Source organism: Rhopilema esculentum, chromosome 9, assembly GCF_057945365.1.
Source record: "Rhopilema esculentum isolate cy_ngs chromosome 9, ASM5794536v1, whole genome shotgun sequence".
Taxonomy (NCBI): domain Eukaryota; kingdom Metazoa; phylum Cnidaria; class Scyphozoa; order Rhizostomeae; family Rhizostomatidae; genus Rhopilema; species Rhopilema esculentum.
This window is the reverse complement of record NC_142823.1, coordinates 5552638-5571253: the sequence shown is the minus strand read 5'-3', so window position 1 is coordinate 5571253 and position 18616 is coordinate 5552638. Positions and strand designations below refer to the sequence as shown.

The 18616-nt window shown below is 37.4% G+C and overlaps 2 protein-coding genes across 4 annotated transcripts in view; one reads left to right on the top strand and one right to left on the bottom strand.

The window, feature by feature from the left end:
• Window positions 1-18204, top strand: part of LOC135688753 (otoferlin) — a 54737-nt gene extending 36533 nt beyond the window's left edge. For 2 of the 3 annotated variants that reach the window (XM_065205728.2, XM_065205726.2), the window contains exons 36-54: window positions 494-659; window positions 795-892; window positions 1224-1376; window positions 1572-1721; window positions 2136-2273; window positions 2851-2886; window positions 3592-3683; window positions 4211-4381; window positions 4868-5025; window positions 9345-9484; window positions 9961-10049; window positions 10801-10899; window positions 11742-11792; window positions 12845-12935; window positions 13461-13560; window positions 13894-14066; window positions 14755-14855; window positions 15536-15680; window positions 16343-18204. In XM_065205728.2, coding sequence (XP_065061800.2) covers window positions 494-659; window positions 795-892; window positions 1224-1376; window positions 1572-1721; window positions 2136-2273; window positions 2851-2886; window positions 3592-3683; window positions 4211-4381; window positions 4868-5025; window positions 9345-9484; window positions 9961-10049; window positions 10801-10899; window positions 11742-11792; window positions 12845-12935; window positions 13461-13560; window positions 13894-14066; window positions 14755-14855; window positions 15536-15680; window positions 16343-16375 — 2184 coding nt within the window. In that variant the 3' untranslated portion in view covers window positions 16376-18204. The remainder of the gene's footprint in view (window positions 1-493; window positions 660-794; window positions 893-1223; window positions 1377-1571; window positions 1722-2135; window positions 2274-2850; window positions 2887-3591; window positions 3684-4210; window positions 4382-4867; window positions 5026-9344; window positions 9485-9960; window positions 10050-10800; window positions 10900-11741; window positions 11793-12844; window positions 12936-13460; window positions 13561-13893; window positions 14067-14754; window positions 14856-15535; window positions 15681-16342) is intronic. The other variant, XM_065205727.2, reaches the window with a different exon arrangement.
• Window positions 5168-8756, bottom strand: LOC135693064 (zinc finger MYM-type protein 1). Its single transcript, XM_065211440.2, has 2 exons — window positions 8058-8756; window positions 5168-7608 (listed from the first exon to the last, which is right to left on the bottom strand). Exons 1-2 carry the CDS (start codon window positions 8304-8306, stop codon window positions 5458-5460), a joined length of 2400 nt encoding a protein of 799 aa, XP_065067512.2. The 5' UTR covers window positions 8307-8756; the 3' UTR covers window positions 5168-5457.
• Window positions 18205-18616: the final 412 nt, after the last annotated feature.

The following is an 18616-nucleotide window of genomic DNA, read 5'->3' as shown; positions in this document are numbered from 1 at the left end:
AATGTTAAATGAAATAGCACTCAAATATATCTCAAGGCTTTTCTTTTATTTTTAATTGTTACGAGAAGAGGTTCCCTCTCAGCAGAAGGTAATCTTTTAAATGGACCCTTCGATAAACTCTTAATGGCAACATTTAATTAAAGCACAGGGATATATCAGCGTCATTTTAAGTACCTAAAATGGGGAACGATGTTGTTATTTACTTGCTTCGTGATTTCTCTATTGCACATTTTCTTTGCTCTGTGTAAACTTATTTAAGAGTCTGTTTTCTTAGCTCTTGTGAAAATATTTTGGTATTTCGACAAGAGAAGTATTTTCCCGTCTTTATAAACAGAAATGTACTGGTCAGCATCGATATTGGTATTCGAGTTTTGGGATTTAAATATTCAAGTTTTGACTAAACATTGTAAGTGAAGAACATAAGAAGTCTCTTTTAGAAGCGAAATTGAGATAGTAACAGCTTTGATGTATGACCGTTGTTTGTCCTCGACAGGATTTGCCAGAACAGAGGTACATACCCCCCGTCACAATCAGAGTGACTGACTGTCGTGCCTTTGGTCGTCATGTTTTGGCAGGGTCATACGTCATCAACTCCCTCCAGAAGTATATTCAGAAACCAGATGCTTATATAAAAATGGTTGAAACAGAGCAGCTGTACAGTAAGCATGTTTTTCTTCATTTTTGAGCAGTTACTTTAGACAGCGTAAATATGTCATAATAATCATCATGATAATCGTCATCATTATGTCAGTAATAACAATAATCATCAAATTTTTTTCTTCTGGTTTTTTCAGCCAAAAAATGTACGAACACATCTGAACCAAATGGAGATGTTGCCAAAGTTCACATCTTGCCCCCTGTCGTTATTGCTTCTGAAACTAAACAAAAATCGGTAAGACGTCAAAACGTTACGCAAAATTACAAACTTTTTTGTGGTTACTTCCACTTTTTGTGAAATTAAGGTAAAATTATACTAGGAAAATTAGAGCGAATTTTAAACATTTTTTCGAAAAATTGTGTTTTCTTTAATGATAGGCTTGCACACGGCCTTCTGTATTTTTCGAGTCTGTATTTTTCGAGTTTGTTTTTCTCGAGTCTGTATTTCTCGAGTTTGTATTTTTCGAGTCTGTATTTTTCGAGTCTGTATTTCTCGAGTCTGTGTTTTTTGAGTGTGCTTTGATGGGTGTCTGATTACCTGACACGACGTCCGTTTTTTTAAACAGCAGAATAATAAGACCCAGAAAAAGCGAGAGGAGGCTATTGATTGGTGGACCCGTTTGCACGTGACAATCCGAGGTAATGGTAATGCGATACCAAATGGAGATGCTACAAATTGCGGGAAAGATGGAGGAAGTCCCGCCGTTAGTAAATTAGAGGTAAAGCTCGATTAAATTAGTGCAACTTCAATATACATTATTTCGTCTCGCCGTCTGTCCGGGAATTTAGCAGATCATTTACAAGTGTCAACAAATTTAGGTACTCAATTTTTGAACTTTTGATGTTGCTTATTGTAGAACGAAATCTGTATCTCGTTCCCACTGATTTTCAATGGTCGATGCAATTTCTTGTAGATTTACGACTGTGAGCTAGAAAGGGTCAAAGACTTTCAAGGATTCTTAGATACAGTAGAGACATTCCCATTAAACAAAGGGAAAAAATGTTCAGGTGGCGACGACGATGATGATGATGTTGACTGTAAGAGATTTAGCGGGAAATTCAAGGTTGGTATTGTTATATTATCCAGTTGTGTAGGCCTAGCCAAGGTGGAAATGTTTAGGGAAGGAAAGAAGAAGGGAGCGGGCGTAGCTTGGGAAAAGTTTGTGACCACGCTCTGTTGGATACCAGAATACATACCATTTCGAAAAACAATTTGATGTAGACTATGTTGCTAGCTGAAGTCATTAGCGTATTGAGGATTTGCTCATTTGCCCCCTTCTCAGTACGCTAGTGTTATACTTTTGTTTCCTTAAGTGATGATATATTTAAAAAAGCTGAATTTTCAAGATTACTCTTTCCATCATAGTCCTTTCCCTGTTTCCCTTGAAACCTGTTTGTTCGAAAGGATGTCTGAGAGAATCATGATTTTATCCGCTGTCCTCGTGTAGCTTTTTAATCAAATGTTTTTCTTGCTTCAGGGTTGCATTAGAGTATGGAAAATTGAATGCCTACCTCCCGATTATAGTAGTCCAAACACCTTCAAGACAACATTTAAAGACCACAGTTTGCCAAGATACGATCCAGTGAAAATTTTAGTCAGAGTGTATTGTATTCGGGTAAGTAAAAGCATCTTTCAGTCAAGCCTTTCATGTGTGCTTTGATGGCAAAAAACTCGTCGTTTTTGCAATGGACTCATTTTTCAAGGGAGGTGTCACGCCTCACGTGCGACCCTATAGCGACGGGTCTGCATAAAGAACTTAGACCAAGTAGCTTTTGCCAGAAGAGTATTGTCAAGCTACGTAACTTGAAGACGATCTATCTTTTTTGTGCATAAGCCGTTCTACCAAGTCCACAAAATATTTAATAAGCAATTCTTGCTATAGCAAAGAATATATAGAAATGCCTTTTACTCTGCTAGCTATACCGTTTGATAAATTAAACTGAATTTTGTTTCGTTTAAAAACTGAACTGTTATTATGTAATAATCGCTTGCCATCCTCTATTTAAGAGTTGCAGAACACGTTTCAAAAAGGGAAAAGGCTTTTTCTCTTTTCACACCTTTTCTTTGAATTCAAGAGACGAAAAAAGAATTAAAATAGACTGATATAAATAATCATCACAAAGTCTATCATCTGTTCTTTTAGTTTTTTCTGTCATTTGTTCTGCTGTCTATAATATTTAATTTTCTTTCAGGCTTTAGATCTAAAACCAGCTGATCCGAATGGCAAGGTAAGATGCGATCTTTTAGATGTCAGATATCTAAAGGATGAAAATACAGGCAGTTATTGCTATGCCCAGTGATGCTATCTTAATATTATTATGACAAATTATTGATAATGCACTTGTAATTCAGACCACGGGTCTGTTTAAATATAAAGCAGAACTCTGCTTATATGACATTGATGACGCTATAACAGATTTAGAAGTATAAATTACTTCTAGGAATTTTTTTTGTAAGAAGTCATCTATGTCAAGCCGTGTCCAGAAGTCTATATTTACTGCTGGGTCAACCCAATTCAATTGCATTTTATAAAGAGACTTGTGTCAGACCGAATGATGGTTTTATGCGATTTGAAGCAATCAATATATACATCCACCAAATTTTTATACAGCTATTCGAAGCAAAACTTTTTAAAGCTGTGATCTTTTCCATTATATTTACTTATTTCCACTTCTGGATGTAATCATATAGTCTATTATTCTATGAAAAAATCCGGACTTGTATGCATAGCTGAGCGCTATGTAAAAAATATTCCTGTAGTTATGTACTAAAATGTATCTTTTTTTAAAGCTATCCTGAAAGTAGAATAGAGTTGCCGTGATAGAGTTGCCTTAGGTAGTAAATCTGGAGCATCGGCAATTGCCTTCTCAGTCATCTCAAACTGCAGAGATCAGCTTTTTGTTGCTTTCATCGAAAAATATTTTTGTTTTTAGGCTGATCCATATCTTGTAGTTATTCTTGGTAGACATAAAGTTAATGACAAAAAGAACCTCGTTTCAAGGCAGTTGAACCCCGAGTTCGGAAGGTATGTGAATTTTCCTGTCATTAACATATACAACATTATGATTCTAATTTCGTTTCTGCTGTACATTTGAAATATAAAGCTTTTTCTACTCATTTTCCATTTCTTGTCATTCCTTGGACCTTTATATTAAGAGGTATTTGTAATGCTAGGCACAAATTTGCAGTCATTTCTTCCAGTACACCGTTTCTGGTTCTTTCAAAAAACATTACATTGATATGAATTCTGTTGAAGCCAGCATCATAGATAAGAGAACAGTCCCTTTAGTCGGCGTTGTTTGGTAGTCTTTGAAGTTGAGGGATTCAAAAATAAACTTTCTCACTGCTTTTGCCTTCTACTTGTCAATGCACGACAAGAGGCAACAAAATTATGAACAAATCAGTACTGAATGAATGAGAGTGATTTGCCGTTTTATCTTCAAAAGCCTAGGTAAAATGCATTTGACGTCGCAGTGGGACATCGTCTTCAAGAATATGACCGATTTCCATCTTAAATCAATGAAGTTTGATTTCCTTAATCTTTCTTCGTAGAATGTTCGAATTCGAAGGGGAGCTGCCGTTTGACAACCTCCTTACCATACAAGTAAAGGATTGGGACCTAATGTCAATGGATGACTTTATCGGAGAGACGAAAATTGACATTGAAAACAGATTTTATAGTAAACATAGACCAAGATGCGGCTTGCCGTTGTCATACGATCAGTAAGTTTTTTTAAAGTTTGTACTTCACACTTGGTCATGTTTATATATAAACGAAATATTGTTATCGAATGCACCAACTAACTACTAAGTAGATTACTAAAATTATTAACTCGAAAGCATCTTGGGCGGACATGAAGAATCCGGTATCATGTTTTGCTGGATGTCATATTCTTAGGAGAGCGCTCCCTGACCCTAGGCGACCTGTGATTCGCTCATGCAGCCAAAAAACTCCTCGAACTGTATGACACTAGTATAATTGGATTATCCTGACTGGATTCTTCAGTTTCGCCTGCATCTTGTTTCATGAAAATTCGGCTTTCTAAACTTCTTTCTTACCGTGTATAATCGCATCGCTTTTAGCTTAGATATCCCTTGCCGAATACTGCACACAAATTCAATAGCTTTTGCAAAATACCTTGGATTTCTTCACTCTTGCTTTTTCTTTGCAACTGTGCAACAATGTGTTTTATTAACATTTTTCACTAGGGTTGGGTGTTGCAAATGGCGGGACTCGGAAAAACCAAGAGAAATTTTAGCTAAACTTTGTAAAAAGGAAGGAATCCCAAAACCAGTCTATAAAGATGGGGTTTGTGAAATTGGAGGTAGAAAATTTGTGGCTAGCAAGTTCTACAAAGATGAGAGAGGTAGGTTTTTCATTATTGCTACAAGAGAATGTGAACTATTCTCTTTTTTCTTTGTTACTTCTTTATCACCCTCAAAGGATTCTAAAGAGAAAGTTTGCCAGGCTTATTAGTTGATAGTGAAGCTCCATATCATGTTGTCAGTGGCGGCTGGAAGGATTGCAGAACTGCTATTAGAAATGAGAAAGGGGGTCCGGGGGCGGAGCCCCCGAATTTTTTTGGATGCCACGCCCTTTACTTTGCTGGAAAATGGGGGATACGCCCATTTCAAAGTAACTCGACATGAATTTAAGATTCATTAATCTTCTAATTTTTCCGCCGTTAAAATGACTTACTTCACAATTAGTGATAGGAAAAAGACGAATCGACAAACACAGACAAAGGGAAATCTTTGCAAATTTTCTAATTTCTAAGTAAAAGAAGATTTGAAAAAAATTATTTGCGAGAAAAGCGCTCCATTCGGCGTTGATTAAAAGAACTAAAGCGTGCAATAACGTTTGTATGAAAATCTGGTTGTTGAGCCAACCACCGCAATAGTTTGTGCTCCACTTGCAGAAACACCAACATTTCCTTCCTTTCTTGTAGCATTGTTGACCTAGTGGGTGACACAACTCTTTTCAATCGACTAAAAACGCGTTCGCAGTGAACACTGGTTAGCGGGGTTACTGTTGCCAATTCCATCAAGGTAACAGCTTGCGGGAGAGCTTCTTGGAGGCCTGTCCTTCGAAAGACGTCTAGTAAATCTTGTAAAGTCGGTTTACCCTCCTTTACGTGCTCGTCCTCAATATCCAAACCAGTCTGCGCAGAAAACTCATCACTGACTTCGACAAGGGCTCTCTCTTCCTCTGTGCTGCTAGTAGTAGCAACTTCGGTGTCTTCGTTGTTTCTTTTAGCTGCCAGTTGTAATCGCTTTTTCTTCTTTTTAGCAATCGCCGCGTCTCTTTCTTTAACAACTTTACGTAGAAGGGCAGCTACTTCCATGTTATCGTACAGGACGGAAAGACAATGCTCAAGAGCAATTTCATCTGGAAATGCAAACGAGTAAACTGAGCAGAGTTCTTTGAGCAACGCTCTTTGCTCTTGAAGACTAGCTTTTTTCCTTTCTTCAAATTTTGCAGGATGGATAAGATCCATCCATTTGAATTTTGCTAAGTTCTGGAATCTCCAGGCAAGCTGGTTTGAAAATGTTGCTGTACATTTTTTTGCGAGATCCGTCAAAGTTTCCCTCCAACTTGCGGGTGCACCATTGATTGGTTCTTCCACCCCACGCCATCCATCTCTTACGCGTACCACCGGTATCTCTGGGTCCTTTCCCAGCGTATCTTCCCAGATTTGTTGGTAATCAAATCTCTTTAATGCTCTATCAAAATCTTCGAGCATTGACGTTACTTGAACGGCATCCAGTGTGGGTTTTTGCATCATCAAACTTATCGGCGTACAAAGATCAAAAAGCTTCCTGTAAAACGTTAGCAAAAACACAAATTCCACATTTTGCAGTTGCACACAGAATCCACTTGCAGTTGCTTTAGTTTCAGCCTTTTCTTTTGGATCTTTGGACATCGCATAGAACAAGGACCCGAGCTCTTCGTAACTGCTATCGATTGCCGTCAAAGCAGAATCACGTGACAGCCATCGCGTATCCCCAGGTTTTGGCATATTTCGTCCTAGAAGATGCGTACGCTTAGGGCTGCTCCTAATAAATGTCACAATTTTGTCCACATTGTGAAAAAATTTGCAGATCCTTGGAATTTTCTTTGAAGTTTGGGAAGCACAAAGTGACAGTCTATGTGCGACGCAGTGGTTGTAGTATGCAAAAGGGAATATATCCTGTATTTGCTTTTGCACCCCACTCAATTCACCACTCATGGATGGGGCTCCATCATAGGATTGACCGACAAGTTTTTCCGCACAGTTTTCTGGTGTAATGTTGTAGCTTTTCAATGTTTCCATGAGAATTGCTCTCAGTCCGTCTGCTGATTGATCGCCTGAAGAGTTTGCCATTGCCAGTAAGTGCTCCTCTACTTTTCCATCATAAATAAGTCGAATTGAGACTGCTGATTGCTCGATGTTGCTGGTGTCACTGGTATCATCCATCATAACAGCCAGAAATTTTGAGTTATCAATGCGTCGTTGAATTTCTGCTCGGACCTCTTGGTAAACACACTTAATCAAATCGTTCTGAGGCTCATGTGATGTGTAAGTAACATGCTGCTTTGTTAAGAATTCTCTCAGATCCTGGCTGTATTTTCCAATAAGTTCCAATAATTCAATAAAATTTCCTCTATTAGATGACAGGGATGATTCGTCGTGCCCCCGAAAGGCAAGTCCTTGCCCTGCTAAGAAAATTATCACGTTGATGTGATTTTCAAGCATACGGGCATAGAGTGTGGCATTATTATTATGTTGCGTAATTTGCCTTTGTCTTTCTTCGTCCAATGCACTCGCAACGTCAGTGTTACCCAAAACATTATAGCTTACGTGATTTGCTATATGAACTTTTGAGGCCTGGTGTCGGATAGCGATATTCCAAAGGTTAGAGCCAGAGGATTGAAAACCATGCTCTTGAACAAATGAAACTTTCTTCATCTACAAGAAAATGCACAACTTTTATTGATAAATTGAATTGATATTGATTTTTTGTCGGCTGCGGGTTTCAGCAATGACGGCAGGGCAGGCAGACTAGTGCCTTTGACAAATCTCATTGTGTAATTTGACAAATAAACAGGAACGGCTCTGCCTACCTGACCGTAGCCTCAATATTTGCTGCTATTAGTGGCCCCACTTCTAATAGCAAAAATCATGAAGGTAAATTTACGGTTGAAAAAGGACATTTTAAAGTTGATATCATTTCCGACGATACAGAAAGAACTTATAAATACAAAACGATAAATAAAACGGAATAAATATATCCTACAAAATTCCAAAGAGATATTCTGAATTGTTACTTTTTTCTTAATAATTACGTATAGTGAAAGTTAAGCGCAGTTAAAAGGACGAATGTTTAAAGAAAATATCAAATTATTTCAAGTACTTACTCTTGAAAGATCTCCCATCACTAGGCATGGCCAACAGAAGTAAGTATTTTTTTCTTGATCACCGCATATCCAAGAAAAATTTTCATACACAACATCAGAGGATCGGTTTTTTAAAGTCACCTTCGGACATGGTCGACCATCAGCTTTCAAACGAAGTCGTTGTTGGTGTGTTAATTGTCGTTGCGAGGAAAGCAGAGAAAATATCTGCGCTACACCCCAATGAAAACCAGTATCAAGAGCACGGTTCATTTTGCACACGATATGCCAACAGTACGGAAAAGTTGCTATTAGAAATGGGTCGGCGAATAGCAGGGCCACTTTTATAGCGTGATTCAGTATCGCGTGAGGCGGCTGTTTGACGTAAGCAAATGCATACCAAACAAAGGCATTTTAGGAAGTTGCTATTAACGTTCATGAAATGAATAGCAACATTCCTGGGTAGTGGTTGCGGCAATTGGCACCAGCCGCCTTTACGCGGTACGTCACGAATGGCATCTGAGGTGTCTGTCTACTTGAAAGGAATTAGCGGAAACAATTCGGTTTTTGATAAAGCCCTTTCACCTTGTTATCGGAATGCACTCAAAACTGAGAGCGGAGTGAACTGATTTTTAGGACGTACTTTGTAAATGATAAAGAAATATTCTGTCAAGAAAACTTTCTGCTGGAGAAGAATTGCTATTAGACTAATAACAGTAATACCGCCCCAAGCCGCCACTGCATGTTGTTTAGTGCTAATATTTCAGCAAGGCACTGATTGTTCTTTCTGCTAGATTTTCTGCCACCTCTTCTGTCTTTTGTGCTACTGGTCATTTTATGATAGTAAGATTCTCGAATATTTTGTTGATACACATTTTGTCTAAAACTTTACTTGTCAACTGGTAAAATATCTTATAATTCGCATTAAGCACTTTTGCCACAGAAACATAACCTCTAGAAGGGAGACCAATGAAGCAAAAGAACTTTAAAGGTCTAAACCAAGCGCTGCTTTAATTGTTTTTCAGAGAATGATTTTCTGTGATGAAGTTCGAAGGAGTTATGAATACTGTGCCTGACTTAGACTGCAGTCCATGGCTATACGTCCTTAACATGCACTAAAGCAAAGTAATTGGATGTCAGTGGGGGCGCAACGAAGAGGACTGGGGAGGACACGTCCTCTATCAGTTTTCCCTGTTGTTAAATGGCCATGGCCAGTTTTCTTAATGAAAAAAGGGCGTGGCCTGAATTTTTCATTGTTGGATGTTGTTGGTTAGGCAGTATAGCTTTCACACTGTTTTTATGCTATTGTAGGAAATCCTATACTATCAGACGAACCGGCCGCATTGCATGCCTTGAGAAATTTCCACCATGTAGAAAAGGGATACCGCCTCGTTCCGGAGCACATTGAAACGAGAGATCTTTATCGTCAAGATAAACCCAAGATAAAACAAGTAAGCATATTTTTGTTAACAACAAAATGCCTTGGAGGAGAGCGAGCAAATTCATGCAATTTAATTGATATCAACATTGGTGGATTTTAGCTGAACTGATAGAGACACAAGTGATTTCTAGTTCACGTCGAGTGTACGTTCCAGATTGGAATTTGCAATTAGTTTGATTTTAATGTAGAAAATTATAATCACTTTAAGGGCCTACGCTATCCCAGCCTACACTATCTTGGCCTTGTTACAAGAGTTCTTTCGAGTTTTTTCAGAAATGGGAAGATTGCAAGCTTTATTAATTCAGGATTTGTAGCCCTTTTTTAAACAACCTGCACAAATCTTAAGTTTTAGGCAATATAAATGCTTTGCATGCTCTGTTGCTGTTGATCTGAAGTATTTAATCTTGCTTGGCTTTATATTTCTCGTTGTTCGAGAAGTTGTATTTCTCGTATGTGGACTATAGGCAATGTTGTTTTTTATTGCAGGGCAGCCTCCAAATGTGGGTCGACATATTCCCCATGGAAGGGCCTTCACCTGGCCCACCAGTCGACATAACTTCAAGAAAACCAGAGGAGTAAGTAACAAATTTAAGTTTTCCTCGTCCTTTAATTATCCTCTATTCAGCGAAGTGAGCTAAATGTTATGCTAACTAACTGCCTTGCGCGCTTTTCAAAGTCTCTGGGTACCGATATGTGATGGTATGTAAAAATAGCACAGAAGTGAAAAAACATATCATATCATACGAAAATTCTTTTCCGTCCGACAGATTATAAATGTCGGATAATGTCCAAAGGTAAGGAGAAAATTTTTACCCTTGGATATCATCCGACGTTCACACTCTGACGGAAGTAGGACGAAAAGTACTGAAGTATGATGTGATATGTATCCGCTCTTCCGTGCTATTTTAATGCTTTACGGTACCAAAAGCTTCTTTATGGATGTATGAAAACTACTTGTAACCGGTATGCCATGAAGTGATCGATGCATTTCATCCGAAGGTAGTTTTTAGGACACTGAGAAACTTATGCTGATCGAGCAGTGTCCTGGTCCTTCCTCTCGATGTGACCACACCTCGTAATTCCTATGCCTGGAATTACAGAGAGCTGGCGACTCTCCCCACTCTGGGTGAAAGTTTGGTCATGCCAGGGCCCGAACCATTGACCCTTGGGTCTGTAGTCAGCGCCTCTAACAACTGAGCCATCCTCGCAACAAAAAGTGATCGATGCTGTTATGGCAGAGCTATACACGCTTTTAGTGTGCGTTTTATTGATACCTTATGGCTGTGTAATGTATTACACTACAATAACAATACCTTTTTTCACCAGATTCGAACTAAGGGTGATCGTTTGGAACACAGATGACATACCCCCGGCTGACACCAATATACTAACAGGAATCCCAAGCAGTGACATCTACGTTAAGGGGTAACAACTTTCTTGCCTATTTCTTTATCTCCTTTTTACAATTCTATTTCTATTGTCTCAAGAGGCAACAGATATCAAATTTTCATACATTTATGGTAAGTTTTACGCCTGATGCAAAGGCTTGTCTTTCCTTTGTCTTTCTCCTGTCTTCTCGTTAACAAGAAGCGTTCTGATAAATACTGTAAAGTAGTGGCTAGCAGATTTCACCCTAGGTCTGCGAGTGGCTGTTTAACATAAACCGATTTGTGTATCGTGTTATGTATCTATTTCCTTCTTCTTTAAATAGACCACTTTCGAAGCTATATTTCAAAGCTTCCAAAGCCTTCTTTACTGTTGTTTTTTTGTAGTGTTTTCATCTTTTCATTCATGGAACTTTGGTTTCCCTTCATGCCAAAGTCATAAACTGTTTTGTTATGTCTACCCGTTCAATCTTATCTTTAACTAGCTTTTTATTCTATAATTTGATACTTATACTTTACTTATCATTTTTGTTACACGCTCTCACTCCTTTCTGTTTGAAAAGGCTATAAGCATTCAATTTTCTTCAAATATTTGAAGAAAAACGTTTCTCTTCTTTATGATTTTCCTCCAAATGTCTTCGTACAATTTCGTCTTCCATGTCTCCAGTGCCTTTTCTGACTGTCTTGAGCAAGGGCCATCTTCTTTCCCCATGCTATCCTCTCATCACGGCAGTATACGGCATTAACCATCAAACCTCTTTTCCTTTGCCTTGTTTTTAGCTCAGTGCAGCCCTCAGTTTCTAGACTGCCTATGACAAAGACTGCTTTCTGAATCTCTAATTTATTATGAAATGAAAGTCGTGACGAATCATTTCTTTCTAGATGGTTAGAGGGGTCAATCGATGATATTCAAAAGACAGATGTGCATTACCGGTAGGTCTATTTTTGAGCCTATTGGGGATAGGGAAGGGGCAATGAAGGGACAATGCAGGGACAATAAAGGGGCAAAAAAGAAGCTAGTGGGATGCGCAGGGCGTCGTTATTCCTTTGCAGTTAGCCAGTTCGAAGAATGTGCACAAAGTTAAACAATGTTTTTGAGCATTTCAGTTATCTTAAAAATGAATTCCTACTTTTAAGATATCAGTTTATGTTTAAAAGCCGTAGTCCTTAAATTGCTACGTTTTAAAATTCCAAAAGGGCTCTGTGTTATACTTTATCCTGAAGAGGGGAATTGTGATATTTTTAATTAATATTTTAGAATGCCTAGGCTTTTTATATTTTTCCCCATTTACCTGACCATTTTAATCTTTTTTATAATTATTTTAATTTTTTATGATTATTTTATTTGATTTAAATTATTGTAAATATTCATTATTATTCTGTATATTTTTCAATTGTTTAAGGTAACTTTTTCCTTCTCCGTGCCTTTAAGCCCCTTTGTACTGTCATTTTGTACAACTAGAAACCTTCAAACTGAATTTTTTCAAAGTATTGCTCAAGCATATAAAAAAGAATTGATACAAACATATATGCTCCTCTCCAACATGATAGCGTTCCAAACTAATGACATCAGAAATATATATTTACCAATTCTTGGATTGGGAAACGATAGCCTGAAAAGGCATTATCAAAGGCCTCTCAATTTGCAAATTTAGTCAAATGTCCTATAAATTGGCTGAGATATGCCCACATGAATATAGATCCTTTCCTGTCTAAACTCTTTAATTTGGTCTAAGATCTTAATCTAAGATTTATGAAACTAGCCAACGCACTAGTAAATCATTAGCAAAATTTCAGCTTTATCTCAAACGAATTGCAATGGCTTTAACTGATTTTGTACCTTTAAAGGAATTTCATGGTTTCTTTAGCTTTTCTGGTTAATTTAAATGTTAAATGTTAAATTAACTGTTAAAATTCTAAAAGTATATTTCTTACGATTGCGTCACACGTTGTTAACCTATTAACGTTCCTCTTTGTCTCTTAAGATCTACAGATGGAAACGGGATGTTTAACTGGAGATTCGTATTTCCATTTTTGTACCATCGTGCTGAGGAAAAATTTGTTACTAAGAAAAAGGTATCTCGAGTTTTCTCTTGACAACTCCTCTTGATAAAAACCAGAAAGCCTTCCAATGGCTTAAGGACTTGATAAAGTTGATAATAAACGTAGTTGAGCGTACTTCGAGTAATGAGCAAAAATTAGTACAGATAAATAAAGACTTTATACTTGAATGAAAGATAAGTACGATGCTTCGTAAGTCTTTAAACATCCCATGAAGGGTTTGCTCGAAACGTCGTGCTTTCCTTTCATTCGTGTATAGAGTCGTTATTCAATTGTCTTTATTTAAGTCTTAGGACTCAATCTAGATTTTTTTGGAAATTTTGAATAGCTTGCCATTCACTCTCTTCAAGAAAGGTTGATTTATGTAAAACTCAGTGCTATCTGATTGATTCTTTTCAGATTCAATAATATGATATAAAGGTATTTTACTCATGCTACTAAAATGTTTTAGAGGCCAAGCCACCCCCGGCCCCCTGTATCTCGTTCCTTGTTTGCAGATGTAAAATTCATGGGGTAAATTTCTTCTTATCTGTTTTATAGGCAAGTATTATTGGGTTTGATGAATGGGAAGAAAAACATTGTCCGCTGCTTCATTTTGAAGTGCTCGATGCCGATGTCTTCAGTTCAGATGATATGATAGGTTAGTTTTGAATTCTTTTTGCGTTCGTTGTTTGCTGATCTTCTTAGGCGATCTTCTACAACACAATCCTGTGTATGTTTAACTGTGTTGGTAGTGAACAACTTTTTCGCGGTACAGAATTTGAAAATGGCATTGAAAAACCAAGCATTTCACAACATATTACTAAAAGTTTTTTCGTTAATATATTACTTAAGGCCCTGATATCAATATTTTCACATCAATAGCCAAAGCCCTGAGGTCATTGAATAAGTTATTTTTATTGATCATGCTAAACTTCATACATTCAAATCCTTTTGCTTTTCTAACAAAAAGTAATTCTCACACCTATTTTAGGTGAATTGACATTGAATATTACAAAAATCCCTCCACCTATGAAAGCTGCAAAGCTGTGCAAGCTGGAAATTATGGAATGCAAAGAAAACGTGTCCTCATTGGTGCAAAGCGGTGCAATGAGAGGCTGGTGGCCGATAAAAGGGTATGATGAAAAAGAGAACCTTTGTCAAAGGGTGAGTCTTAAGATTTAAGCAGTGCCGATCCTCGTGCTAGAGAAGCAATAGCGCTGTTGTTTGTTACATCGTTACCTTCGTGTTAGCTTTTTTATCGCTTTCTTACTTGTTCGGGAGACGAAAGCTTTAGTCCTTTGTTTTGAAGCAATTCCGTCTTAACCAATCAGCGTCGAAGAGTCATGACACATGCGAATTAATAACAGTTTTTGCATGGCTGTTCTGTCTGTGACCACACAACTCTTGAACTTCCTGCCAGGGCTTCAAGTGATTATGCGCATGTGCAATGACCCCGAAATGGGGGCTAATGCATGGTCTGGAAAATGGACATGATTTGTCTCCCTAACAATTACGGTATGTGTAAAAACGTCTACATGTGATATCTTCAGGGTTAAGGCAAAAAAAATTTCCCAACTTTGGCCTTCTATAGCGTTAATCGCATAAATTAGTGCAAGATGAAATGAAAAGCAAGATTTTTCTGTATTTTCAATTAAACTGTGCGTGCAATGTTCTTTCAGTAGGTTCTCTTTAGTTTCTTTACTATGTTCTCTTGTTTTTTACAATAATGTGAGCCAGTGCTTATGTGATGGACGTGCAGGGTAGATTCCAGGAACATTCAGAAAAATTTTACGTAGAAGCCTGTCAAAGTTTCTAACATTATGCTTCATTGGATTTCTCTTTGCTTTTGTAGGGTGAGGTTGAGCTAGAATTTGAATTGCTGAAAAAGGATGAGGCATCAGTGAACCCTGCTGGCAGGGGAAGAGATGAGCCTCAACCTTTAGCAAAACCAAAGTGAGTTTCGCGTCCTTTTTTTGACAGAAATATGATTAACCTATCTATTATACTTGAATTGAAATAAAGTTAGATAACACTCACGCTCTGCCACGAAGATGGTGTCTTTCAGAGGGATGAAAGCATACCCTTTAAGAAGATAGCTAAGATAAAAATCATTCTCTCAAGACATAGCTTTGATCTTAATTATCTTTAAATTTCGGGACAGTCCTAGTTTCAGCTCAAGAAACTAGAATTTTCTGGCATTTTTACTGAAAATTTTGTTTTATTGAAAATCAGACTTAATGTTGGTAAGCTTTGCTAACTGCAGGCAATTTTAGCTTTCATAAGCCCACCTCAAAGCTCAAGGACAAAATTCATAATTTGCCAGCCATCTCTCATTACGTTCTTGTCTATCGTGCCCCCACCCTTTTTGGATAACATGTTTTTCCCATGCAAGGCATTTCCCACTGCAAAACAATGATTGGAGAATTTCCTACGTTCTTAAACAGTTATGGCATAGCAAGGTACAAAATTGGCGATGTAGGCATGTAAATACAGACCTTTGGATGGCACGAAATTAAGACCATAATTTTAAATTACTTGGTTATCACTTTAGAGAATCTTTATTTCTTCATTATATTTAACTACTTCTCCTTTCAAGTTTTTAAAGTAATGTTTGTTGTTTTTGAAACTTTCAGTCGACCTGCAGACAGCTTGAATTTGTTCATGAGTCCACTGAGAATGCTCCAACTACTGCTGTGCAGTCACAAGAAATGTATCATTAAGTTCTTTGTTGTCTGTTTGCTGACCATCCTAGTTGGCCTGTTCTTCTATTCTATGCCCGTAAGTTGCATGATTCTTATTAATTTCGAATGAACCTACGGCAGTGTTGCATATATAGGTGAATAATTGCAGACTATTGTGTATTGTGCACAGATTTTGATAAACTCTAATCAAATAACTTTAGACCAAATTTGAAACGTCTGTTTTTATCCTTTAAAGATCAGAGGATGGATCTACTGAAGTTTTTAAATCAACATTATGTGTGGTTCAATTCATCATGTTAAAGATTATTATTCTTCCGAAAAAAACTATACATAAATATCTACTATTAAGTGATTAATAACTAAAGTCTATTACAGCTTGAGAATCCAGCCAAAGGTTAACTGTTTATAAAACACACTATTTGGTGATGAGTACAAAGCTTCATGTTCACACAAGTAACCTAATAGTCGCCTGATGATTGCATTAAGCGTTAAACTCTTAGACGTAACTTAGTGCCATCCAGTTCTGTACACCAGAAGGACTACATGACAGACCTGTAAAACATTAATTTTCACTACGTAGCACAATACATGCTTTGTGATACCATGACGTCACAAAGCTTGTCACTAAGACTTTAATTAATACATATCTTTGCGAACTTTGAGCGCGTGAAAATTGTTATCATTGGTGCCACGACCTTTGTTTATACTGTCTCTTTTCACTATTTGCTTTCTCTTCAGGGATACACTGTAAAAAAGATTTTTGGAGCATGAAAGACATTGGATCCAACATTTATGATTACTTCATTTAATAACCTCGGTGAAGTTACGAAGCTAGTCGCTTCGAGAAAAGAGTAAAAGCAACAGCTATGTTTGAATACAAACCACTTCACTCAAGTTCTAATCTCTTGAACAGCCTATGCCAAGAAACGTGGTGGCGGATGCATTTAGAAATTATACCACAAGGAACAAGATAGCTTTTTTAATTATGACGCAGTCACAGCTTAAAAGGTATGCATATTCTTCTCTGGTGCCTAAGACCCCTTATTGGAAAGGCCCTTTAAAGGACATGTGCCTATTCGACCAAGGACTTAGTTATTTGGTCTATGCGTGGGGGAGCATTTGAGGCGGCTGAAACGCTCAAATTGCTCCAAAAAAAGTTATGAAATTTATAAAAGTTATGGAGTCATCAAAGGCCAACGCTGTCTAAAATATTGAAGAAAATAAATGCCTTACACATTCCTCATGCTGTGAAGATATCCATATATAATATAAGTAGATTTATTTATTTTGTTGCGTTTGATCAATGTTATATTTGCCCAAGTTGCCAGTAATGCTTTATCTTGAGCCCTGGTCAAACTAACTGAACTTTTCATTGAGTAGCACGCAATTCATTACACTTTGTTGCTGTGTGATGTTTGGCCACAGATTGTTATTTTGCGTTGCTTGGTGAGAGTAGGGACGAATACCACATTCTACTGTCAGACAACATCAAGAAGAACGCTGACGAAGTGCAATGATTCACTGAAGATCTCTCATAATTCAACAAGGATTGTGCACCGCCCAACATCACTGAACAGTTAAAGAACGGCGGCCAATCCTAAATTCAAAATTGCACTAACCAAGTAAACCTGGTGCTGCTTCAGTTTATTTGACCAGGGCTTCTGAAGAACTTGCTTATAAATTTCGAAGAGTAGACTCTTTCCACTGTTGTTAAATCATAATTGCAATAATGACGCCATTTGGTAATTGGTTTCAAATTTCTAATCAATGCATTTTTGTAACACTCTGAAACAATGACTAATTTGTATACTTCAAAGATAATTATATTTGAACTCAGTTACTGTATCTTGTTATATTATATGTCAGTCAATGTCTTTTAAATACTGTGTATCAAACTCCAAGGATATAGCATGTAGGTAGAGTATAGAGAATATACACCATCTCCCTTTTTAAAATCGTTGCACGAAGTATAAATATTTGTATTGTGCCCTTGAGTTATAAAATGTGCTGCTTTGGCATTTGAAGGGCGTTTTATGCTCTAAAAATTATCTTTTTGTAGAACACTGTTTCGTTTGTATAAGTGTAGTGTAGACCTATGTTAAATTGAACACGATATTACCCAATCAATTGTCCACTAATGGAAGAAATCGAAATAATCATAGTGTGCCTGGTTGGAGAACGGATGTTGTGTCAATTCCCCCAAACCTTTATGCTCTTTCGATTTCAAGTCTTCAATTCATCCCGACCTTGGTCGCATTATGCTGTTATAAATTTTTCCATCATATTTCCAAACCTCAACACATGCCTAATAACATGCCCCCAATAATCAAACATCCCCCTTCCCCCTTTTAGTGGCAGAAACAGCAAAATGAAAATCTGAGAAGGGGTGCAAGATCTCAACACCGTCTCTCCTTGATGTTAGGCAGGCTCGATCTAACGATCTAACTCAATTATTTAGATTTACATTTTTTCAAATCAATAAATTCGTGTCGATGTAATTAGATAGAAGTATATTTAGAATTTCTAATGCGGTCAATTGTGTAACGATTTATCAAAGCAGCAAATTATAATTTCACAATCATTTTAAAAGTGTCTAGCGATGTTGAGGCTTTTTATACGTCTTTATCTGTAATTGGTAAATTTTTGGAAAAGGACTGGCTAGATAATCGTTTCGAATAGCCATAACTGCTCCTCCTCAGTATGCTTACCCACGATCATCTCCCGCGGAGGATATTTTTGGGAATTATTAAAGAGTTATGCCCCTTTCAGCCCCGCTTTCACTGTCCTTGGTTTACAGTAGTGGTTAGTTTCTGACTTGGGGAAGAAGACACTAAGAAAGAAGTTCCCACATCCTACATCAAGCCAGGTGTTGAGGACACATTTCCTTTTCATAAAAATTGAAGATTGGACGTTGGTGCATCATCACAAGTCGCTACACCTACCAATTTTAAGTCCTACTTAAAATTCTGGGCAGGGGATTGACATGAAAAGCTCACCTTTCCTACCAAGGAG

Bases quoted from the DNA above. Each gene is read 5' to 3' on its own strand.
- LOC135693064 (XM_065211440.2), bottom strand. From the start codon at position 8,306: ATGAACCGTGCTCTTGATACTGGTTTTCATTGGGGTGTAGCGCAGATA. The intron at 7,609-8,057 runs GTAAGTACTTGA...ATTTTCTTGTAG, and splicing joins TGATGGGAGATCTTTCAAGA to ATGAAGAAAGTTTCATTTGT.